This window comes from Trachurus japonicus, chromosome 22 (genome assembly GCF_045865225.1).
Source record: "Trachurus japonicus isolate A0001 chromosome 22, Traja_1.0".
In the NCBI taxonomy this organism is placed as follows: Eukaryota; Metazoa; Chordata; class Actinopteri; order Carangiformes; family Carangidae; genus Trachurus; species Trachurus japonicus.
In genome coordinates, this window is record NC_140928.1 from 6,806,886 (window position 1) to 6,830,650 (window position 23,765).

The following is a 23,765-nucleotide window of genomic DNA, read 5'->3' on the forward strand; positions in this document are numbered from 1 at the left end:
AAGGGACAACGAGGAGTTTCTATTTGGTTATTTAAAAGTCTCATGTTAACGTGGATGAATCTACGCTACCCACACTTGTTAATGGGCCCATTTTCGATAAATATATCGTTTTGTCTCTATCGTTATTTTGTTATTATTAGTGGTGGCGGAAATGCTGGTCGAGCCGACCAGCGTTTCTTTACTTTCAATTTCGTGGCGAGTCATGAGAATAATGCCGCCGAATCGCCGTTTATGGTCGGAACTACGACGGTATATGGTCGTCTTCGAACCTCTGACTTTATTTCTTGATGAATGAAAACATGAGTCTGTCTTGCGCCAGCCAAAGAATTTCACGGTGCGCGCGGAGGTTCATAAATGTAGTGTGAAAACGCTTCGCTTTTCCAAAACTCCTTGTTGTCCCTTTAAAAATCGTCCAAAAAAATATTGCGATACTTATGTGAATCTATTTTTTCTCCCACCCCTACTGGTTATGTGCTGTTGCTGATCCAAACGTTTCTTTTTCTTTAGAAAAAAGCTTCCGAATAATGAGGAGAAACTTCGGACAGCAAAACTATTCGGGATCAAAGCATTATTCGTGTATGTGAATACGTATTTGGGTTCGGGTACAGCCCTAGTACCTGGTCTGGATGCAGGACGGCTGGGCGGGAGGGTCAGCGGGGACCCGCGGGCAGCCCTGACCCTGTGGGCCGCCAGCCGAAGTGCGTCCGTCTGGGCAGCAGCCGTAATAGGACTGGCTGCAGTGGAGGGCCGGGGCGGAGCCGTGAGGGTCATGGACTGTGTTGGTCTGAGTCGGATCGGTCTCTGGCCTGCGGACTGGGATGGAACCAAACAAAGAGGGGGAGAGGGAGTTCAGTTCACACATCGCACATGTAGACGAGACCCCACAGCGTTACTCACGTTATTTAAAATCGACAAGACGGCACAAAGCAACAGAGAAGTTCACACATGGCTTTACAAAAAAAATTTACAATAGAGTCTGAGCTATTGTGCGGCGAGGGGGCCACACAGGGAGCTCAAACACAAAAGGGGGGAAAACACAAACAGGAACAGTCGCTGAAAGCCCCGCCGAAACTTCAACGAAATATGTTGTTTTTTTTGTGGAAAGATGAAGCAGAAAGAGTGGAGAATAAACCAGAAGAACAAGTGTTCAGAAGGAATAATTTAACAAAAAAGGACCTCGGCGACGTTTAAATTCCTGATGACTGGGACAGCAAACACAGCTCTGAAAAATGCCAGAACATGCCAGAAACACCACAGCCAGCACCAGCACACTTCAATGCCTCGGAAATATTTTAATCAGGCCGGCGAATGCCCACGGGCCCTTGAAAACATGTCAATCAGACCCGGATAATTAGTGCTGGGACAGGGGGTGGATGGGGACAGCGGTGGGGGCCGAGGGGGGGGAGGAGGAGGGGGCGCTGATGGGTACAAAGTGACAGGTGTGAGAGGAGGGAGGGGAGGGTGCAGGAGAACTGAGAACTGGAGGGTGGAAATTATCAGGGTGTAGCCACACACAATTAAATGTTATTTAAAAAAAAAAAAAAAAAAAAAGAGGAAGTAGAAACAAAAAACTTTCAAAATAAAAGAGAGAAAGCGTTTATGATGGAGGAGCAGGGTTCCTACACGTTTGCAATTTCAAAATTCCCTAATTTTCAGACTTCTCTGTAAAAAAAATCAAATAATAATATTTGAGTAAATAGATGTGTATCATGTAAATAAATAATGCAATTAATCATTTGATTTCATTATTCTGAAATTGTGTGTCATTATGTCTATCTATCTATGTCACCAAATAATTTCCAGGAGATTGTAGCTATAGGTACAATAGCACATACAAAATAATTAACCCAAATAACTTCAGACAAGACCAAACCCAGATAAGTATTAAGATAAATATATACATTTCCATAAAATAGTTTCCATTTTCCATACTTTTCCAGACCTGGAAATGTATAACACCCTCTCTATTTTCAAGAATAAGCTTAAAACCTTCCTTTTTTTAATAAATAAAGTATGTTTAGGGATCTGAGAATGGCAATTTGTCTTAACTATTGGCTATTGTTTTATTGTTTATAGCTTGTCTAACTGCCTTTGATTAATATTGCTTTTAATAGTTTGATGTTGTTTTGTTCAACCACCTATTATGTTATAGGTACAGCAGCTGAGATAATTTTTCCCAACTAAGAAAACCTTACATATTTAATAATATGTGATGAACTCAGATCGTTTTAGATCTGGATAATTATGTTGTTCTTGACTTCCTGAGTGACTGTACAACATCGTACACATCCACCCATCCATTAACTTTAGCTCTTATCATTTTGAGTGCAGCTGGAGTCGATCCCAGCTGACGCTGTGCAAGAGGCGGGATGAGAAAGCCTGGACGGACGTCGGATCACCATTCCCAACGCTCATAACAAGATGTTTGCTTGTCGAACCAATCCTCTGAAAAACAGAGATTAACGGGGCTGTGCGTGGCGCAGTGGTTAAGGCGGCCGCCCCATGTAGAGGCTACAGTCCTCAACACAGGCGTCCCCGGTTCGAATCCCGCGTCAGGCAGACCTTTCCTGCATGTCATTCCCCCACTCTCTCTCTATCACATAAAGGCAAAAAAAACAAAAACAAAACAGAGATTAACTGACCTGAGGTGTGATCTGGCACGTAGGGCTGGAAGCCGCTCTGAGAGTTCTCGTGTCCTCGTGGGTCCTGGACGCTGGGGACAACTACACACAACACAAACCAGTAAGAGCCCAGTTTAAGTGTACATAGATGAATGATCTTGGAGAAGGCTGACAGTCACACAAACTATTATCATGTTTCCATCCAACTATTTTAATGTTCAAAAAACCAAACAGTGGAAACACCCAAAACCAACTTTTTTTTTTTTTTTTGCACAAAGAGGAGGTGGAAGAATGCAATCTATCTCGCTGAACTAAAATATCATGGCATTATGGTTATAACTCACTAGAGATCCAGGAAGTACATGTTGACGATAACATGATGTCCTTTTTTGTTGCTGTTTTCTTTTTTGTTGTTGTTGTTGTGTTCTTCCTTTTATACTCTTTACATACATGTATTTATTTGCTTGTCTCTGTTATTTTCACTGCAGTTGTTTGATGTTGAATAATTTGGTTCTATTAAAAAAAACAAAGAGGAGGTAAAAAATTTGCTGTATCGATACCGATAACTACGCTTTAGTGCTATGGAAACAGATAAGCGGATAAAGTTTTGCGCGCAAATGTGACGTGGGCAGCCATTGCTATATAACTGCTCCTAACACAGCCTTGACAGCAAACATGGCTGTTATTATGGCTCTTCCGAGACCACACATCTGGAATATTATTCCTTCAAAACTCTCTATTATCTTCTCTCTTTTGCCACCTTCTTTCCTTTTGCCACCAAATTTCCTGTTTGTTTACCTTTTTGTTGTTTCTCCTGCAGACTCTGGCAGCGGACTCCAGAATTAGCGCATAACTGTGGTGGATGGAAATACGTACACATACACATTTACTTTTGCCGCATTAAAGAGGAACTATGTAAGTCCGGTCGCTTTTCTGCTGTTTTGCTAACCCTCCTCTCGGCCATGTGCATTTGTTTTTAACAAAGTCGACGGGAAATCAATCCATGGAGCATTTGGATAACGTTATATATCATATGTTACAATGTGTATATTTGTTTAGTCTTTAGTCTTATAAATGAAAGATTACGGGTTATGGGACGCATTTGTGTCACGCTGCCAGCACCGCAGAGACGAGAGCTGGGAGACCGGGTCAGAGGCTCTGATCTTACAAAGTTGTTTTTCAGCCAAGAGACGCTAAGTGGAAGGCAGAGAGCCTCCATTCTCCCTGGAACTAGTTACAAGTCACTGATTTAACCATCACAATAACTCTGAAGCTGGTTATTTAAGGTAAAAATGTAGCACAGTCCCTCTTTAATAAAAATTCACTTAGGATTTGTGATATGAATTGGATGGAAACATGAATTATGGCAACAAGGAGCTTCTTCATTTTTTTGCTCATGGTAACTACTCTACTATTGGCTCATTAACTTTTTCATTTATTTTAAAATCTTTACTCCAGTGTTTCTGTGTGAACATGAAGCTGCACGTGTGTTTGTTACAGTCGAGCTGACACACTCACCCTGTGGGCTGTAGCAGGACTGGGCGTTGCAGTGCTGCATGGTGGCGGGTTTGGGCTCGGCGCTGCATTCGTTCCCGTGGTACAGGTTCCTGTCCTGGTCGGAGCAGATCACCTGGCGCTCGCGAGAGCCGGTGCCGCAGCTCACGGAGCACTGGAGCAAAAAGTAAAGTGGACAGAACGTATAAAAGCTCAGAGCAGTCTCAGTTTGTGAGACAAGAGAAAAAAACAAAAAAAAACATGACTCGACAAAAGTGCGATGACATAATATTTCACATGCAACCACAAGTCACAGTAGCGGCTCGGTACTGCTGCTGTGTTCGCCGTCCCAACTCACCAGTCCCCATTCCCCAACGTGCCAGCTGGTCTGTCTCAGGCAGGCGGCCATCTCACAGGGCCGGACGGCGGTTGGGCGGAGCAGAGCGCTGCACAACGATTCCTCCAGCCTCATCCCGCCTGAGCCCACACAGGTCACGTCTCTGGTCTGTTCACCTGAGCCGCAGCTCACAGAGCACTGCACAGATTTTATTAAAACATTAATTAAAAAACATGAAGTTATAATGTGCGATAGAAAGATTTTCCTGATTCACACTGATGCATTGCACGCAATAATAACTTTGCATTTAAATGCCTCATAACTGATAAGAAGACAGTAGTTATAGAAAACAGCAATCTGATTTAAATATCACGGCTGCTTTTACGACTTCTTTGTTTTATTCCATTTTAAAAATGCATTACACAAGAACAGAGCTTAGTTTCTCTTCTGGCTGAATCTGTAATTGCATTAAAGTGAAAAAAATGTTATTTACTAAATTTAAAACCACAGCCTAAGTGCAAACATGCGAGACAAATTGAGGCAAATCTTAGCAACAGTGTGGAGCTTGTGTTTTACAGGTAAGAGTCAGTAATTCTGTCCGTTCCTCTTCTGCTGCATGACTCCACTTTGTATCTACTGTTGTGTTTCAGGTTTATAAGACTTTTCTACCAGCTTAGCTTCTCATGTAATAACCAAACTTTTGCATTCAAACTTCACAAACAATAAATACAAAACAAACTCATAGGTCACGTAATTTCCCAGATTAGTTGATTTGTATCTCAGTAAAGACGATTTTTGACCTGTTCCCATCATTTCAAATGATCTCATCTTCAGTTATTCTAATTTTTCAGTGAAAAAAACAGCATTTCTGACTTGAACAGTCTGTCTTTTTGAGATTAAGTGAAGTTTTTGAAATTAATTTAATTTAATTTCACTCCTCTTGTCGCCTCCAGTCGTTCGGTTCACTCACCGCGCTCCATCTGCTCACTCGATACTCGACACACTTCTGCATGTTGCAGGTCTGCAGAGATGGAGGCGCCTCAGCGTAGGCAGCACAAATGGCATCGTCCACCACACGGGGCCCCGAGGCATCATGGGAGATGCACTGCACGCTGCGAATCTGGGATCCCCCGCCACAGGTGACGGAGCAGGCGTTCCACTCCCCGGTTTTCCAGCTGGGAAAAAAAAACGACCAGGAGAGAGAGGAGACGGAGGTCAGGACCGAGGTGGTGAAGAGATGCTGAACGGGTTTCATTCCAAAAAAATTTGAAATATATAAGAAGACAGATGCAACTCTGTTTGGATCGGATGCTTAAATTTCCTCTTTCTCTGACAGGTAAATGTTAGTAGAATCAACATGAAATAAAATTAATTTCCTTCAGAAACTTCAAGAGGATCTACAGCATTTCAGTGAGTGGAGACAGTTACTGATCGAAACCTCACTCAGCTTCATGTGGGAATTGTTTAAACATACAAACTCTTGGCTTGTGCAGCTTTAAGGTTTGTGTTAAACAACTCAGGATTAAATCGAATTTACTCCTTTCCGTGAATTATGATTATTATTTTTCTCAATAATGTATGAATTGAAAATGTCCATGTATGGAACAAAATAAAAATGAAATGAAAGATTATGTTCATGATTGCTCAATATCTCAATATCAATCATTTCATATCAAGTATAAGTGAAGTATACAATGATCACAGCTTCCCCAAAGCCAAAGGTGACGTCTTGAAATCATTAAACTGATGTGAATAATGTTTTAATTGAAAAGTTTTTTACATTGTGTTAACTCCTGGTTGTTTAAGTGTTTGTTTTTGGAATGAAACCCTTTAAATGTTTGAATAAAGGATGCATCATTTTAGCCAAACTGGTCCTGAGCTGCTAAAACACTACTGACTACGTTATGATGTTAAAACAACACAGACTGTAGTGTTAAAGAGAAACCCAGGAAACCAGCTGCTCAAAGCTGAAAGACACAAGTATTTTATCTTCATCTTCATCTCCTGGTTAGTTTCACTATCTACTATCTACAGTAATTACACAAACACAACACAAACACAAAGCTCTGCTGCACATTCAGCTTGAAAAGTGAATGTCTACCGTCTCTGCGGGTCTTCCGTGCAGGATACATCTTTAAATTGGGGGTTAATGAGGGTGCACTTAGCGTCACCCGAGCTTCATAAACATCTCAGGTTTCTGAGCAGCAGCAGCATCAAAAGAAAAGAAGCAGGAAATACCAGAGAGTCAGTGAACGAGGCCCCGGCTATTTACCACCACCACCACACCGCTGCTGCTGCTGCGTCCCATTCATATGCACACAAAACCCAACACCTCCTGCATGATGACCTCTAAAACTACAAACACGTCGGAGCACATCGGCTTCACTAACACACAGAGAGATTTGAAGTTTGCTAGAAGCTTAAAGCGGCCGGGCAGCAGCCGAGCTCAGGGATCAGGTCCAGAGGTTAAAGAGGAGGAGGAGGAGGAGATTCTTCTGGAGGAAATCTGGTGTCATATCACCGCTCCGTCTCCCTGGGGAGAGACTCTGAGTGTGTTTAAGACAAATGAGCATCATTAAAAAAAAAAAAAGGTTGAAAGGAGATCTCTGAGCTCGACAGTTGCCTCACGCCTTCGTTCACACCGCACATGGAGGAACGGGCTTCACGGTACGAACACAGACGCTGAGCGTCAAACACCTCTGAAGGGGGAGGGGGGGCTTGTAACAAACATTTAATCACACTTTAATTATAAATGACTATTCTAGCACTTTTTTTTTTATAGGTGACAAAATAAAAGACAGGTTAGAGTCTAACGAAAAGACCAACTGCAACATTTTCTGTGCATGCTCAGGAAATCAGCAGTGATCAGTGAGAACTAAGAGCCCGTCCACACGAATACGGATTTAATGAATCTGCAGAAGTATTTTATCGTTTCGGCATTTTGTCCAGACAGAAACAGCATTTTCGGGGGATTAAAATTGGTACTTTTTGGAAACAGGTCCCAGAGTGGGAAAATCGGAAAACGGCGCCCCAGTGTTTTCGTCCGGACACCCAAAACGGATCTTTTATGAAACGATGATGGCATACCCCCACTGCTCTCACCTGTAATCTGAGCCACACCGCTAGACGTTACAGTCTATGGACGTAACGTAACAACAACAACGACGGCCGACTACTGTCGCTCCCTCTGACACTGCGGCTGAATCTCATCTGTTAAATCATCATCGATCGTCTTATTTGGACTGACATGTTAACATTTAATCCACTTATGATGTTTGGAGTTTGAATAGAACGGGGAAGCTTTCTGTCTTCTTCTCTGATTCAGGTGTTTATGTGTGGCAGCGTACTGCAGCGTTCTGAGTCGTTTTCAGTGGATATTTCTTGAAACGATGCCGTGATTTTTTATTTTTCTCAAAACGAACAGGAAAAAGATCGTTTTGGGTGAAGCTCCGTTTTCGTGTGGACGAGGCCAAACAGCGTGGTGATCCAGGTCTCCCCTTCACCTTCTACTAACTATCGCTACGACTACAGACCCTGAGTTACCTGAGTACATAGGTTCGGGGTCTTTTTGAGGATCTCCACAACTGTGGTGGATACAGGTACGCCATCCTTTCAACAAGTCATAACACACCGACAAGTTAAAAATAAATTTAAAAAAAATCTATAAAACTATAATAAAAGAGCTCATCATAAGTTACTAAAGTGTAATTTCATCAGTGGAGTTACGGCTGTGTTAAATTACCTGCGGGTTTGTGGGCATGCGTGTGGGTTGCATGTGCGGTTGGTCTGTGGCCTCGGCAGAGATGCACAGAGATAGTCGGGATAGGCCTCGTTATCAATGGTGCAGAAGACCAAGCGAGACTGGTAGCCTGGCGAGGGGGTGAAAACAGACAGAGAATTGAATCGTTTCATCGTCAGTGTTTCAATAAGTGGCTCCGTGAGCAGCAGTGTGTGTGTGTGAGACTCTCACCTGATCCACACTCTCTGCTGCAGGCCGACCAGGACCCAAAACTCCAGTAGTATCCGTCCCTGGAGCGTCCGTTAGGAAGGTAATACTCATACTCTACGCCCTGGTTGGGCTCCTGGCTGATCAGCTGAGAGGAAGAGGGAGATTAATAATCAATATATTGACCAATCAGCCACATTCATGGGCTCAGATTCAGTCAGACTGCCTGATTTTTCCTTAAACGCCACCTTGAGGTCACAACATTATCCATGGCGATATATACTGTATATCTTAGTTTAGTGAGTTTATTTCGGTCTTGTAAAAGTACACACACCAATAAACAATATTATTACATTTGTTTTAAACATAAATAAACAACAAGTAACATTTAATTTCTTTTTTTCCCTTAAAATATAAATACAAAACAAATGTACCTAGAGCGAAAAGGTGTGCAGCTTTATCTTATTTTGCCTTCCCTTCTTAAATTAACAGTTTCCGTCGGCTCATTTTAGAAATTTAGACAGAACAAAACATGTGTATATTATACAGTAGGTAGTTTATAAGCACACTGGTGTTCATAATTCTGCTTTAAATGTATTAATAATATATTTTTAAATAAGTTTTTGAATCTATTAAGTGTGTTACATATTTTCATTTCTATTTCTAAGTTATTCCATAGATCGACTCCTTTAATCTGAAAAGCCATTGGACAGATTTCCGTCAGTGTGTTCAGTTTTTTATCTTTCCGTGATCTTACCTCAACGACCAGCGGTTCGGTGGTGGGGCCGCGGCCGATGATGGTCTCGGGGACGTTGTCGCCCTCGGCTCCTCTCTGGTAGTACAGCATGGTGCCGGCAATGGGAGTCGCCCTGGAAAACTCAATTACCCAGTGGCCATTGAGGTAGTATTCACCACGCAGGTTCTTGATGGCTGGAAATCCAGAGCAGTTAAAACTTCTGTCAGTTCCTGTAACAAACTCTAACTCAGTGTTTTTGTTGGCATTCTCTAAAAAAAAACACATGTTCTTACCGAGGTAGTTGCGTGTGGCCACAGTTTCTCTGATGCTGATGGTGGTGGCTCCGACAGGGATGATGAACATCTGGTTGTAGCCTGATGTAGAAATGAGACACAACTTTCAATTCTCCCAAATATAAACTACAAAAGGGCTGAAGAATCGGTTTTATCTGGTTCTGTGGCTCCAAGTATAACCTGTGCAGTGCATCGTACCATTTGGCAGGCTGCGTACGGTGAAGGTGTTGTGGACGCGGTGGCACGACTGTCCGTTGCCCCCACACTGCAGGCAGGGGTCCTCCTGCTGGTTGGACTCGAATATGTTGTCACAGCCCAGACGCTGGAGAAGGAAAACGAGACAGAAATATTTCAACTTTACACCTAAGTCGAGCCTTCAAGTGTTTAATTACTCTTTCATTAGAGAAAAAGACAATAGAATTTGATTTTTACTCTCCAGCTGTTGATGATTGTGTCTTTTTAGTATAATAAAGTTTATTGATGTTGAAACTGGCTTAAAGAAAAGCATCAACGTCATCGGTTTATTTTAAGTAATTCCTGTGGGAGGAAAACGTTTTATAGAAAGAAAAAATGTGGCAAAGCAAAGATAATCCACACAAGAATAAAAATGTCCAGTGGGTGTCAAGTCCACTTTACTAAATAAACCCTGTGAATGTGCAACAGTGGAAATCACCAAATGACAGAGTAGAGAGCCAAAACTAACACGATTTAACAAGATAAGAATAAAATGTGAGCCAAGGGGGAAAGTACCAATCTTCAAACCGGGCAACAAAAGTCTGGAGCCGGAGGTTGTTTATGTATATTCTTGAGAATAAATGAACAATAACATTTAAAAAATAAGTCTAACAGGGTGGACTACTCTCCTTCCGCAGGCGAGATGTTGAAGACAGGAGGTGAGAGGTTAAATAGACGAGGTGTTTCATGAGGAAAAGGTTAATAGGTTGCTGGCATAATTACACAGGAACAAGAATGAGACGAGGAAAAGTGTTTGACATTAGCACAGAGTGAAGCTAATCTTTTACCCTGCGGCTCAGCTCCTCTGACTGTGTCCTCTCTGATTAATGAAGCAGGACCAGGAGTTTGTGTGTGTGTGTGTGAACTCCTGTGTGTGTTTGATTTACTAAATGAAATCGAACAGCTGCACTAATCCTGTCAATACATAAGAGTCAGCAGAAATGTGTTGTATTTGTTTGCCTCTACACGTCTATACTACACTGGTTTAACAACTGATTGACCTCTCCTTAGTGTTTATGAACTGTAGCAGCACACAGCCCAGATGATTTATATTAATAATAATAATATTATTTATATAGCACTTTTCTAGCAAATGCACAAAGTGCTTTACAGATGAAACATTACAGAATAAGAATAAAAGAGGAAGAAAAACCCCTCCCTTTGAGGTCACATGACCCACAATCAAAAGTCCACAATAAGCAGCACTGTGCCTACAAAGACAGTGAAAAGTGCAAATGAATTTATATATAAAAGGTACAATACAAATGAATCTGTAGTTATAAATGAATAAAACGATAGAGGTGCTCTTGTAATATTTGTCAAGGTTTATTGGCAAAATCTGAATATACTACCAATGAATATATTTGTATAAGTGTATAATCGCTATAAGATAAAATCTGTTTGGTTTTCATAGCCTTATAATTCTTCTTTTATATATACATATCCACCTTTTTCCGAACGTCAAAAACGTAGCCTGTTTTGCCAGTTTTGCTCTTCCGGTGGAATTTTATGTTTACGTTTCCATGGTTTCAGTAGTCGCGGTAAATGCATGGATTTCTTTTTCTTTCTTTTTTTTCAATGAAAATCTGTAAAACGCATGGATCATCACACCAGCTTTTAACGGTGGATATCACACAAATTGACATCCGTGTTAAAAGCCAGCATTAATAGATGCATGCATTTACTGCAACTATGACAACAACTGAAAACCATGGAAACGTAACCGTAAAATTCCACCAAACCGGCAAAACCGGCTTCCGGGTTTGCCCATAGATGACGTTCGGAAACTTGTGGATAGCAAGGGTCTTGCTTACAGCGCCGCCATGTTTGTACGGAACGGAAAATCCAGCCAACCAGAGAGCGCGTTTCAAGAGTTTTACGTTCATAAATAAACAATAGAATTATTTAATAGATAAATAAGAGAATCGGAATGCTACATGTCACTGTTTTCCCCTCATTTTACACACTGGACTGTTTAAAAACTGCAGTGGAGTCAGCTGATCTCACACATATTGATATTGATGTACTGATACTGAGAAAAAGCACTAAAGAGTGAGATAGAAAACTTTACATACGAGTTAATTTAGTTATGAAAACGTTGATCATGAGTCGTGTGACTAAAGCTGCTCACTTGAGTTATTAGCAGATGACTCTGCATTTAAGGTGTTGAGAAGAAATCAAGACGATCGATGTAAAATGATTAAAGGGTGGCAGTTCTGTATTACACATAAGGTTTGATGTACTGTACATGTGTGAATAAGTTTGTCTCTAACATGAACTTTCTTCCCCCAAAAAGTTTCACTTGACTAATAAATCCATAGATTCTACCCTCCAAACATGCTTTTACACAAGTTTAAATATCAAATTGATATAAAGTGTTGAATCTATCGCTCATTTATTTTGGTCGTGCAAATTTAGAGATATTAACTCTTTTGTTATCAACAATATATTATTACTTTATGTCTACGTATCTAGGACACCAAGGTCAGCAGGACTCACTGCTGCTCTGGTCAAACTCTGGTCCAGTGATAATTTGAGATTTTGGGACATTTACTGGCAGAGAGTTTGATGACAAGGTCGATACCAATCTCTCTCTCTCTATGTGGGTATTTGTGTCGTATTGAAATCACAAACAGCCTCTTTAAAAGCCAACTAACTGTGGTCATGTCTCATTTGTTTAATCCGTTACAAAAGACCTAAAAGGGGCTTATGTGCTGAACTATTTCCTGGCTCTAAGAAGTTGGCAAGAAACAAGAGGAGACTGCGGGAAGTTATTATAGTCGCATTTGAAGATAAAATACATTTTGCCCACTAAGGCTGAACCACAGGTGGTGAGAGAAAACTTTCTTTTTGCTTCTCTGTTTGAGTTTTTCCACTTTTTTATTTCCCTGCCTTTGATTAGATGTCATTCCTGTTTCCTTTTCCTTACCTTGCAGACTCCGCCCACGCAGACGTCCCTCCGTCCTGGGTGACACGGTGTCCCGTCGACCACGGAGCTGCGGTGACGATAGAAGAAGTTTTCTCCTCTAGGCATGCAGTTCAGCTCACAGGGGTTCTCAGCTGCGAGAAAAGTTATTTATTAGTAAAACCATTTAAACATCTATGTATCTATCTATATTCCACCACACTTCGCTGCTCACCTCCATAGTACGGGAGCCACTTGTAGAGTTTCCCCTGGAAGTCGGTCCCATCGAACGCCGAGCACTGCTCTTCACGGAAATCTTTGGATCCTTCTGGACAGTCCTGAGGAGATACGGTCAAAAGGTCAAGGAAAGACAGAAAAAAGACTTCAAAGTAAAAAACATATAAAGAGATCCAGCCAAAAATTCTAAATAAAACATGGTTTGCTTACTGTAATCAGGGAGGGTGGTTCTGAGTTTTGTTTGCTCACCTGGATGTTGCAGGAGCGGTAGGACTTCTCTGGTCCGACGCAGTTGTGTCCTCCATCCGCCCTGTTTGTCCAAAACAAAGCGTAAACATCAGACTGACGGACTATTATGCAGATTTATGACCTCATCTTATTACAACCTGCTGCAGATGTTGTCATTTCTCTTACTGTAAAGCTGACAGTATCTGAGTAAAGTCAGACATAGGCCTGTTCGATTAATTGTTTTAAAATCGTAATCGCGATTATTGAGTTAGGTTAGACGATGTTAACAATGTGAAATTGTACAATCGATTTTTTACTTTAGGTATTTTTTCATTACAGCTGAGTTCTTCAGCAGGTGCGGGTCGTCATATTACGGCATCATAGATAGATAGATAGATAGTTTGTCATTTCACAAAAGAATCATAGTCAGAAATCGGGTTTTGAGCGAAGAAAATCTGAATTACATTTTTGGGAAAAATCGAACAGCCCTATACATACATGACGTAATAATTTCCTCTCTGATTTAAGACTTTAAACTTTACTTTAAATAAAGTTGGAGGACCAGAGGGTCACAGGTGAGGAGAGGGAAGTTTTCTGGTGTTTAGACTCCAGCTCAATTCAAGGAGCCAAAAACAACCTACATTTCCCACAGTAGCTTCTTTCATTGAACATCCCATCTGCCTCCTAGATAACCACATCTAATGTAATTCATGTTTAAAGGTTAAAGATGAAATAAGGTTTCCTTTTCCCTGTGTGTGGTCTTATGAGTTGTATCTTCAGGCCACAAATACATTTTTTTATTATCTTGGGTGCTGTTAAAACCAGCATGAATATTTCCTGACTATAGCTTGCATTAAAACAATGTGTCATCACTGTGACACAGAGGCAGATAATGACTGGGTGAAACTGCAGTATATATGCAAATACAACCTGTCTGGAGGTGCAGAAATAACCACTTTCAGCTCTGACATTAAGTGACATTCCTGTTTAATCTGTGTCTATAAAAAAAGAAAAAAAACTGACTTCTCAGCACAGCAGAAGCCTCAACATCAACACGGTTTAACCCAAACTCTGCACAAACATCCGAGCTCTTTCACAGCAGTGAACCTTGAAACAGCGGATGGTTTCGCCACCCTCCCTTCCAGCCATGCTGATAACTCATGATTAAGTCACCTCCAAAAAGTACCTGCCCTTAAGCCTTGAAAACAAGACACGCTCCTGTCAGCACGCCAAAACTGAAACGAAAACATGTCGAAACAGTTGTTCACAACATCCAGCCCTCAACGTTTCACTTCGTAATGGAAAACAATACATAAGAAATGTAAGAACGTACTTTAAATTAATATTATTACATAACAAGAAGGAAGGGGAATAAAAGTTAATAGACAAGAGGATTTGATTTAACTACAGCCACTTTAAAGTGTGAGTGCTTTGGACAAAGATCAGGCTTTTTTTCTTACACAAAAGTGACTATATTGTGAAATGGGAGTTCCTGTAAAGCACACAATGATTCAGCCGGTTCAGAGCAGTTGAAGGTGTAAATTCGAGGAAACCTGGCAGGCAAGATGTGACAGAGTTCATCCAATTAGGTAGCAGTGAGTAGGACCTCTTGTCTATTATTCATTGGAAACACACTCGGTATCAGACTGACTCACTGCCTGGCTGCATGGACATGTTGAGAGGGGCAGCATCTGACTGGAGAAAATATCAACCACCCTGTTCAGTAATATATATATCTGTCTGTCTATCTAGATCTGTTGGGGCTTACTTCATTCTGCAGAGACTATTTCCTCTTAAAACAATCGCTCATGTAAAAACTACACCTGCCATCACATAAATATCAATCAACGTGAATCAGACAACAGTTTGGACATGTCAGGGAAACATCATTATAGACATGTTCTGTCTGGTGGGCATCTTCCTTTTCCCCCCAAAACATTTTTTTAATCAAATTCCCTGCAAGTTATTGCCCAATTACTGAGGCACACCTACATTCTGTTGAGTATTTCATTGGAAAAGGGACTGTAAACATTGTAGACGATGAATGACAGATGACTTTAAACAGAAAATTATCAGATTAGTTTAGAAGTTCAGGGAGAAATCCGAGCAGCTGTGACATCAATATGAAATTCCTGGAAGTGCACATGCAGGGAAATAGTGCACTTCTTCTGATTTGACTATGTTTATCAGCCTGTTAGTTTATGAGTTTCATTTTAGAAACTGGGAAAAAAATATAATTGTCCCACAAAAAAAAAGAATCCAAACTCGTGTGGAAGAACTTGTTGTGATCCACCGGAGAGGCCGTGAACCTTGGGCTACGATGACTAAACTGTACATGATGTACAACAGCAATAAAATGTGAACCTAAAACGAGACACACCACCTCTTTCCTGATTAATACGGATCGCTTTATGCGTTTACATGAGGCAACATGTCGGCTGGATTCCAGCAATAACAACTATGTACAGAACATTTACAATGTAAACTGGCTGCAACAAGCATTACCTTACACTTTACCAGCCAGGTGCTAGAGAAGACAAACCTAATTTTACAACAACTAAAAACACATCTGCAGGACAGGAAAAAGATGATCCGGTGTTGAATTTTTTAAACAAACCACTTCTAAAGTCTTCTCAGCCAAAATAGAAATGTTCACTCCCTATTGAGCTCCTTCGGCAGCCAACAGACAACACCCATTAAGGAGAAGTCCTTTTAATGTTGCAGGGCCCCTCCCTGCAGTCTGCCGAGGAGTAAGACAAGCCCATGTCCTTGTGACTTCAAGGCATTCTTGTACAATCAGGATACACTCTGTGCCCATGAACCTCACAATTAGCCTTATTCACCCAGGAAAGAAAAACTGGGTGTATTCATGACCCTCACAATGAGCCGGGTCTGGCAAAGAAAGAGAGACTGGCTGAGAGTTTGTGTGCAGTGTGTGTGTGTGTGTGTGTTTATACACCTATGCAGATGTGTAGATGAAAAATAGATAAATTCACCTCAGAGTGATACAACGTCTGGTTCTCACGGTCACACCGCTGCCACAGCTGCGACTGCATTCTCCATAAGGACCCCATGCATCCCAGTGATCTCCACTTGGCACCTGCACACACATACACAAAAGCAGTTTATACACATACACAATGGAATGGAAAAATCAACAACAAGTTTATTCTTTGCTTTCAGACCATATCAAAACACTGGTTATTTGTTAAATAGTTTAAGACACTGTTTGTAAGGTCAATATACAACAGTCAGTTTTAACTCTTATTTTGAAAGTATTTCCTTTATCTGAGACAGTAGAATGGTCTTTTCAGAAAATAGCAGTCTTGAGTCCTTTGAATTGATTTGTTATCTTCTAAACAACATAAAAACATTCATCACACATCTGTGTAATATAGCCTATACATTTACTCCGTTACTTACCATTTGCAGCCAGTAACATTTACTACTTTGCACAACAGTAATGTAGGCATTATTCTAGAGCTACAGGAAATTGAGGTATATTCTGTACTGTACATTATGCCAATGAACACCTTATCAGCCACTACTGTCAATTAAATATCAGGAAACAATGAAATCTGGTTGTCTAAATTTCTTGAAGGCAAACATAACATCATTATGCGTCTTGTTTCTACAAGCTGTAACCATATTTTTGCCATTTGTACATTAACATCGATCGATAAAGCTAATGGTTCGACATCGACACGATTGATTTTATTTCAATCACCTGATTGGATTTAATTTACAGGACACTGCCACTAAAAGCCCCGCCACCTTTCGGTAGTAAAAATCCTCGTGAAAGCGACAACCAAACACAAAACAAAACGCCATGTTTATGTTGAAATAAACAAAACTTAGCGAAATCAGTAATAATCGACTCATAAACAATCGTTAACTCATGCCGTTGCACTTGCTGCGCACCGGAAGTTAGCCCGCTAGTCTAGCTAGCAGTAACAGCAAGTTAGCTAACATTATTTTTGCTTTTCTTCACCGGTCACAGATGAAAACAGACAATTAACATACAGTAAGTCCTCAAATTACTCACGCACCGAGGAGAAGTAAAAAGAAAAGCCAGCTCTGAGTCGAGCTGAGGCTATTTAAAGCAGATATCAGTGGAATGTTTTTGTTAATATAAGTCCTAAATAGTCCTATGTTCCGTCAGCAATCACTTACATGAAGTATTTCAGCCTAAACACGAGTCTCTCCGTCACTCTGCTCTGCTGTAACCCGAGGAGAAAATTTCCTTGTGGGATACAAGTGTTATCCAATGAGGGGAGAGAACGGCATGAAGGGCTGTGTGTGCAGCCAAGGGATGCGCGTGAATGTGGTGACGTAGCACGAGGACCAATCGATGCCTGACAAGGGCGGGGGCTGCTAACTCATGGTGCGTTCAAGGAAACTCGTACTTTGTGTTTTTCCTCCTGTGAAGTCATACCAGTTCGATCTGGTACGAGTTCACGGGTCGGAAGTTACGAGTGGCCGTTATAGGGAACTTTCACAGACAACAGGACGGTAAAACACGAGCTACGGGTTACCTACCAAGTCGTAGTTGTGACTTGAAGCTGTAACTTACGGTTTCAAAAGCCTGCCTTGAACACAGCATTAGCCGAAACGGCCGTGCCACTGATATCTGCTTTAAGTTAGCAGCTCCATCTTGGCGAGGCTAGCCAATATTAGCACCGTGACCGAAGCTGTAATGCTCAGACATAATAACCATAACATTGACGGGGCTGGTGGGGGAAACCTTCTTTGTGTTGACTAGTTGGGATCTGAGCCTTTTAAAAGTAAAAATTGGTTTCTTGAGTCTGCTTTCACCTGCAGATTGTGTCATATTACAAGTGTGGCAGCTGGGGCCTGTTGTGTGTTTATTGGAGAAGAACGTTCAACGTTCTTTATTTCCCTTCATGCAACGGGCGGCCATTTTGCGGCTATGCTAACGAGGATTGAAACGCACAGGTTGAAAAACGAGAGATTTTACCACGCCTACCCTATTTTATTTTATGCCCTCTATCTCACTGTTAAAATAGTAAGTTATTTTTTTTAATAGCACCCCTACAGAGACTGCTAGTGCGCCATCAGCATTTAAATACCAGTCGTAGAACGTAGAATATTCGGTGGGAGGAAGGTGAGCTACAGAGGCCGAGCGCAAAGTGTTCATCGCAGTTACCATTACCACTTACATCCACACACAACCAAGCCTGTCACTCAAGCTTTCCTTGTCTGCTTCTCCTCTCTGTGCTGTCCACTCAGCAACATATGAACAGACTCTACTACATATCACATACACACAACCACATACACTGATATTTCCCACAGTTGGTATTGTAGATGTTCACGATGCGCAAGGTGGGAGAAAGGTAAGCTCTAGTACCTCTGTGGCAAATCCCCTCCCATTTTTTCTCTATTAAAGTGTATGTATTTTTTTATTATATTATTTATTTTCCTATGGATTAATGAAGTATTATCACTTTTTATCCTCACTATCTCTACCAGATCTGGACATGTTACAGCCTGTATCAAACACTAAACTGGGTAGGGTAAGTCGGTTAGTAACCACAGGGTTGTGAGTTCGAATCCCGCTCCATCCCATCCTAGTCGCTGTTGTAATGTTACCTACTTTGGCTTGTGTGAATATGTATGAATGTTTGTTTCTAGTTTACCACCACCGGTTTGTAGGGGAGACCGGGGTCAATTGTAACAGGGGGCAATTGTAACATTTTAAATTGCACCAATCAGAAATGAGATACAACCATGAAATTCATTATGCACTTGTATTTTGATGTTCCCTCTCTGCCTACCAAAGGAAAAACTTATATCTCATGCATTTCTGATTTTATCTGACATGACTCATTTTTGAGGTATGAAAGTGAAAAATTTCATCATCGGTATTTTTCTCATTCCTTCTTAACCTTTAATGTCTAATAATTTAAACACATCCAGTTTTGTTGACAATTTTGTTGGCTATCATTTGCTATATTTGTCATATGTTAACTTTGTTGTTTGTTGCCAGCAGGCAGCTTTTTATCATGGGTGGTGAATCGGGGGCAATTGTAACGCCCTGTTACAATTGCCCCCGACACCATCAAAATGATGTCCAGTTCAGTAACACCCTCAAATTAGATGATTTCCCCCCCTTTATAATGTAGAAAAGTGCTATATTAATTTATATATTTACCTTTGTTGTCTATTAAAGTTAAAATATAGTTTTGATGACTATTCTGATAACTCTGTCAAAAAGCTAGCGAGCAGGCAAGCAGGGTAGCTTTAAATCATAGCTTAGTATTGAAACTGATTAAAAAACTGGTTGTAACTATTTTTTTATGTAGCCTATTTATTTATTTTAGAGCGGCAACAATTATTCAATGAATTGATCGACAGAAAATTGTTCTGCAATGATTTCGAATAATCAGTTCAAGCTACTTTTAAGCAAAAATGTAATAAATTCACTGGTTTCAGCTTCCTAAATATGAATATTTTCTGGTTTTCATACTTTTATATGATAATAAAAATTGATTATCTCTGTATTCTGGACTATAAGTTGACAAAAGAAGACATTTTGAAAACTAATCATGGCCTCCGGGGTCTTGAGATGGACTTCTTGATCTTAACGGTTCACTAATAACTGTTCTTACCAGTAGACAAGTGTTTTTTATATATGTTCAATTGATATTAAATGGTATTAACTATAGCTACATTCTTGGGAGTTTACTTTGGTCCTTGGTATTGATATAAAGGTATAAAGTATGTTGTTACAATTGCCCCCGTATGTGTTACAATCGCCCCCGCACGTGGGGACGATTGTAACATTTGACTTCTTGGTGTTTGAATCAATATTGTGACTCAAACATTTTTTGTAAAAACATTTAATTACTGTTAACAAGTAGAACATAGATAGAGGATTCCTACATTAAAAAAAATATCCAAATAGCTCAAGTGGTTTTTGAGTTATGACATCAAAACCAAAAAATGTTACAATTGACCCCGGTCTCCCCTACTATGTACTATTATGAATGAATAATGGTTTGTGTAAAGCACTTTGAGTAGACCATGAAAAGCGCTATGTAAATCTAAGCAATTACCATTTTTTATTAATCAATTAACTGGTGAGGCTGTTGTTTGAAGGTGGTATTTTTATTTTGAAACGCTTGTGTAGCAGTAGTTTGCTTTCTTCTGCCGCGTGTGATTGTAGAGAATCAACAGCAGGCTATGTACACATGTAGTAGGCTACATTCAAATAAGGAGAAGTTGAACTGGTTTGTATTATTATTTTCAAGCTAATCTTATTATTATCATTTTACTTTTATCTGTTAAATGGCAGTTCTAGTTAGGATAGGATGTAGATCTACCTTTGCTGTAAGACTCTTGCATATTCGTTCTGTCTGAAAGGCATTTTTGACACAATAAATGCATAAGAATGACAGTGAGTGCACTGTTTGTTTTCTATATGACAGGGTGACAAAGATTTGTGTGGCCCCAGCAACAATCTAGGTTTCACGTACGGCCCCCGAGGAAAAATAATTGTCTTCCTCTGTTATGAAACTTAAGTGGGGACTGGTAGGACTCATGCCGACTAACACCTTTCAGGCATGGCTTCCCGACCTGATACCAACACATAAACCTGAGACTGTGACCTCCTTAAATTGCACATGAAACACTGAAGCAGAGCAAGAATCTATAGAAATTAGACAGTGAGTTACTCCAAAACAATAATGAATATCTGACTGAGACACTTGTGTTTTTGCACACAACTGTAACTCTATCTTTTATTGGTGATTATTAGTATTATTCAGTGGATCCATTGGAAGTTTACCATGAGAGCTGGAGCCAGGAACAGCTGAAGGATTACCAGGGGCAGGAGCATCTTCATTGTTCCCTAGGGAAAAAAAAGAAAAAAGGAAAGACATCCAGAGTTAGTCAGTGTGACTAATGGAGGCTATTACACATTGAGCAACTTTTCCAGAAACAAGCCAGGGCAGCAAGAGTGGAGACAGTAATTGATGCAAGACACATGCCAACATATACAAAAAAAGACCTATAGGGATAGAAAAAGACAAGCAAGAGCTTCCTCCTGACAAAAAATAAATTAACCATAAACACCAGCTTCAGTTTTGGCTGTAAACAGCTGTAAACATCTGTGTTGCTGTTGTTGCCCCGCAGCATTTCCTCAAACATTTCCAAGCGTGTAGTTAATGATTTTATCGTGGATCTTCAGACACGATCATATCATCAAACTAAATACAATAACTGATGCACAGCTGCAGTAGCTTGTTCTGTGGTTTGGTTTAAAGCCACCGACCACAGCAGCTGTGGGCCTGACAGAGTCGGAGAGGTTAATAAAATCACCACACAGGACCATTACATAACAGTCTCTCAGGAAGGGGATGTCATTTTTACAATTACATTTCAATCAGGTGGATCAGTAAACAGGTGATTAATATAATGAGCTACTGTGTGGCCGCACAGAACAAGGCATTTGAAGGTGTCACCATGGCGTTAAAATGGATAAATAATGAAAATAAATTGCCCATTAATCACTAATGAAGCACTTAATCAATCCGCATAACTCTATCTCACCACTTAATTGTTTAACTGACATAAAATGGACCTTTTGTTGCATGTGGAGAGGCTGTTTGTTTGTTTTTTTCCAGGGCAAATGTGGGGGTTTACTGCAGGAGGAGGAGGAGGAGGGGAGTAGAGGAGGAGGAGGAGGAGGGGGTTGGGTTGGCTGGAGCTCCCAACCCACCTCTGACCTGTCAGCCGCCACAGCCACCAAATGCCTCCAGTGTGCAGCCGTGAACACCCCACAGCGAACAGACGTGTGGTTACGTCAGAGAGAGGAGAGACAACAGGCAGTCAGCATGTCTGATCCGTCCGTCGTCGCTCTCAAGCACTCATGTTGAGCAACTTCACAGTGTCATCGCCCCTGGGTGGTGGTGGTGGTAATGCTCTCTTAAGTCTGGGCCAACAGGAATTTACATCTGTAACTCTGTGTGTGTAGTACATCAAGAGGGGGAAGTTCCCCCCCTTCGACCTGATCACAGGCAGCTGCCTCGACGATTATTGTTTGATCATCATCATCATCCTCAAATCATCTGCTGCTCTTTAATTAATCGTTACGTGTATGAAATGTCAGAAGTGAGCAAAACAAGTCTCCACAGTCCAAGGTGACGTGATGAAGTTTAAATCGAAAAACCTTAAAGAAGTTGAAACCACATCAATGTTTGGCTTTTTCACTTGATAAAGAAGCCAGATAAACATTAGGAAACCATTGTTTAGGAATTAAAGTGCCCTAAAAGAGTGAATGAACCCAGAGATATGTCAAAATAAAACAACACATTCTTTCAGATACACTGCTGAAGTCACAGTGAGCACCAATCAAAGCCTCCAGCTCCATAAAACCTCACCAGGACTGATGTGAACACAACTAACCTCATGAGGCTTCTGCATTACTCAGTCTTTTTTTTTTTTTTATTGCACCAGCACATTAAGTCTTTAGCCTCGGGCTGTACAAGCTTTTATTCAACCAAATTAATAATTATTCATCAGTGGGTGAGGGCAAGCAGTGTCTTGTGCCCCGAGAGAGGTTTGTCTGCTACCAACTATGGGCCAGTCTTAGAAAAAATCATCAATGGATTTATAATATGCTAGTTAAATAGATACAATGATAAATCGACTGATAACTCTATTAAACTTTCAGATGTGTTAAATCTCCTGTTGAGTCCTGTTGCACAGCATTACTGAAGTTATACCCACTAAAATAAGTGAAAAGGTAAACAATGAGTCATAAAAATCAATGAAGGAGCCCTCTCATTAACCTTTCTCTTATAGATAAACTTAAATATCCACACACAGTCTTTCCAATCCTAAAAAGTGAACATTTCCCTAAAAAAAATCTGCCTTCTGGAAAAGAAACCTGGCACAAGACAAACTTCCATTATCACTGAGGTTGAAAATCATAATAACTCTCCTCTCACCCTGTTCAGTGGTTTTGTAAAATGCGGTTTCTTCTCCCGAGTCCCAGTTGAACCACCGGCCGCTCGCTGGATCGGGTCCGTGCAGAGCTGACAGCTGGTTCCTCTCCGGAGCTCCGACTGGACGGTGATGCGTCTGAGCGGAACTGCGGTGGATCCTGGATATAAGAGGAGGGTTTTTGTGGCTGGTCCTCTCCCTCTCTCCCTCTCTCTCTCTCTCTCTCTCCCCCTCTCCCTCTCTCTTTCTCTCTCTCTCCAACAGGAAACAGGCAGGAAGAGGAGAAAGTCCTCCTGGTTGAACCTCCTCCGCTGCGTCATCACCGCGCTTTTTTATCCAAAGCGTCACGCAGCAGCAGATGGGGGGAATTTTTTTTTTTTTTTCTTAAAACGCGGACTCTGTAATTTCAGGCTGTAAATATAACAGTTAATCAGCGTGTGCGTTTATTGTCAGGTCCCTGAAAGCTCGTCCTAGATGACTATGCTGTAACCCAATGCTCTCCATAATCATCCAAAGACACACAGGCTATCCTTTTGAAACGCGTGGGTCCAATGGAAATGCTGGGGTGTAATTTTTTTGTAGCTGAAAATGGGTCCTATAAGTGTTACCTTACTCTGTTAAAAAGGAAACTTCTCCTCTCTGGAGGTTTAGCTGGACTCAATATGTTGAATTAACACTTGTGTTCTCTTGACGTTTTTATTTCTTCCCCCTCATTAAAACCCTAAAAAAAAAAAAAAAAAGTAGAAAATGATGGAGGTGGTATAA

The 23,765-nt window shown here is 40.9% G+C and overlaps 1 protein-coding gene across 1 annotated transcript in view; it reads right to left on the reverse strand.

Annotated features, from left to right (window-relative positions):
* The window catches only part of LOC146963343 (papilin-like), a 37,196-nt gene extending 13,979 nt beyond the window's left edge, over window positions 1-23,217 (reverse strand). The window contains exons 1-16 of the mRNA XM_085767241.1: window positions 23,006-23,217; window positions 20,842-20,904; window positions 16,028-16,131; window positions 13,053-13,113; window positions 12,802-12,904; window positions 12,591-12,721; window positions 9,626-9,749; window positions 9,428-9,508; window positions 9,156-9,328; window positions 8,423-8,546; window positions 8,195-8,321; window positions 5,423-5,627; window positions 4,474-4,650; window positions 4,140-4,290; window positions 2,643-2,723; window positions 618-813 (exon numbers count right to left, since the gene is read on the reverse strand). Coding sequence (XP_085623367.1) covers window positions 618-813; window positions 2,643-2,723; window positions 4,140-4,290; window positions 4,474-4,650; window positions 5,423-5,627; window positions 8,195-8,321; window positions 8,423-8,546; window positions 9,156-9,328; window positions 9,428-9,508; window positions 9,626-9,749; window positions 12,591-12,721; window positions 12,802-12,904; window positions 13,053-13,113; window positions 16,028-16,131; window positions 20,842-20,898 — 1,895 coding nt within the window. The 5' untranslated portion in view covers window positions 20,899-20,904; window positions 23,006-23,217. The remainder of the gene's footprint in view (window positions 1-617; window positions 814-2,642; window positions 2,724-4,139; window positions 4,291-4,473; window positions 4,651-5,422; window positions 5,628-8,194; window positions 8,322-8,422; window positions 8,547-9,155; window positions 9,329-9,427; window positions 9,509-9,625; window positions 9,750-12,590; window positions 12,722-12,801; window positions 12,905-13,052; window positions 13,114-16,027; window positions 16,132-20,841; window positions 20,905-23,005) is intronic.
* Between the last annotated feature and the right edge of the window lie 548 nt (window positions 23,218-23,765).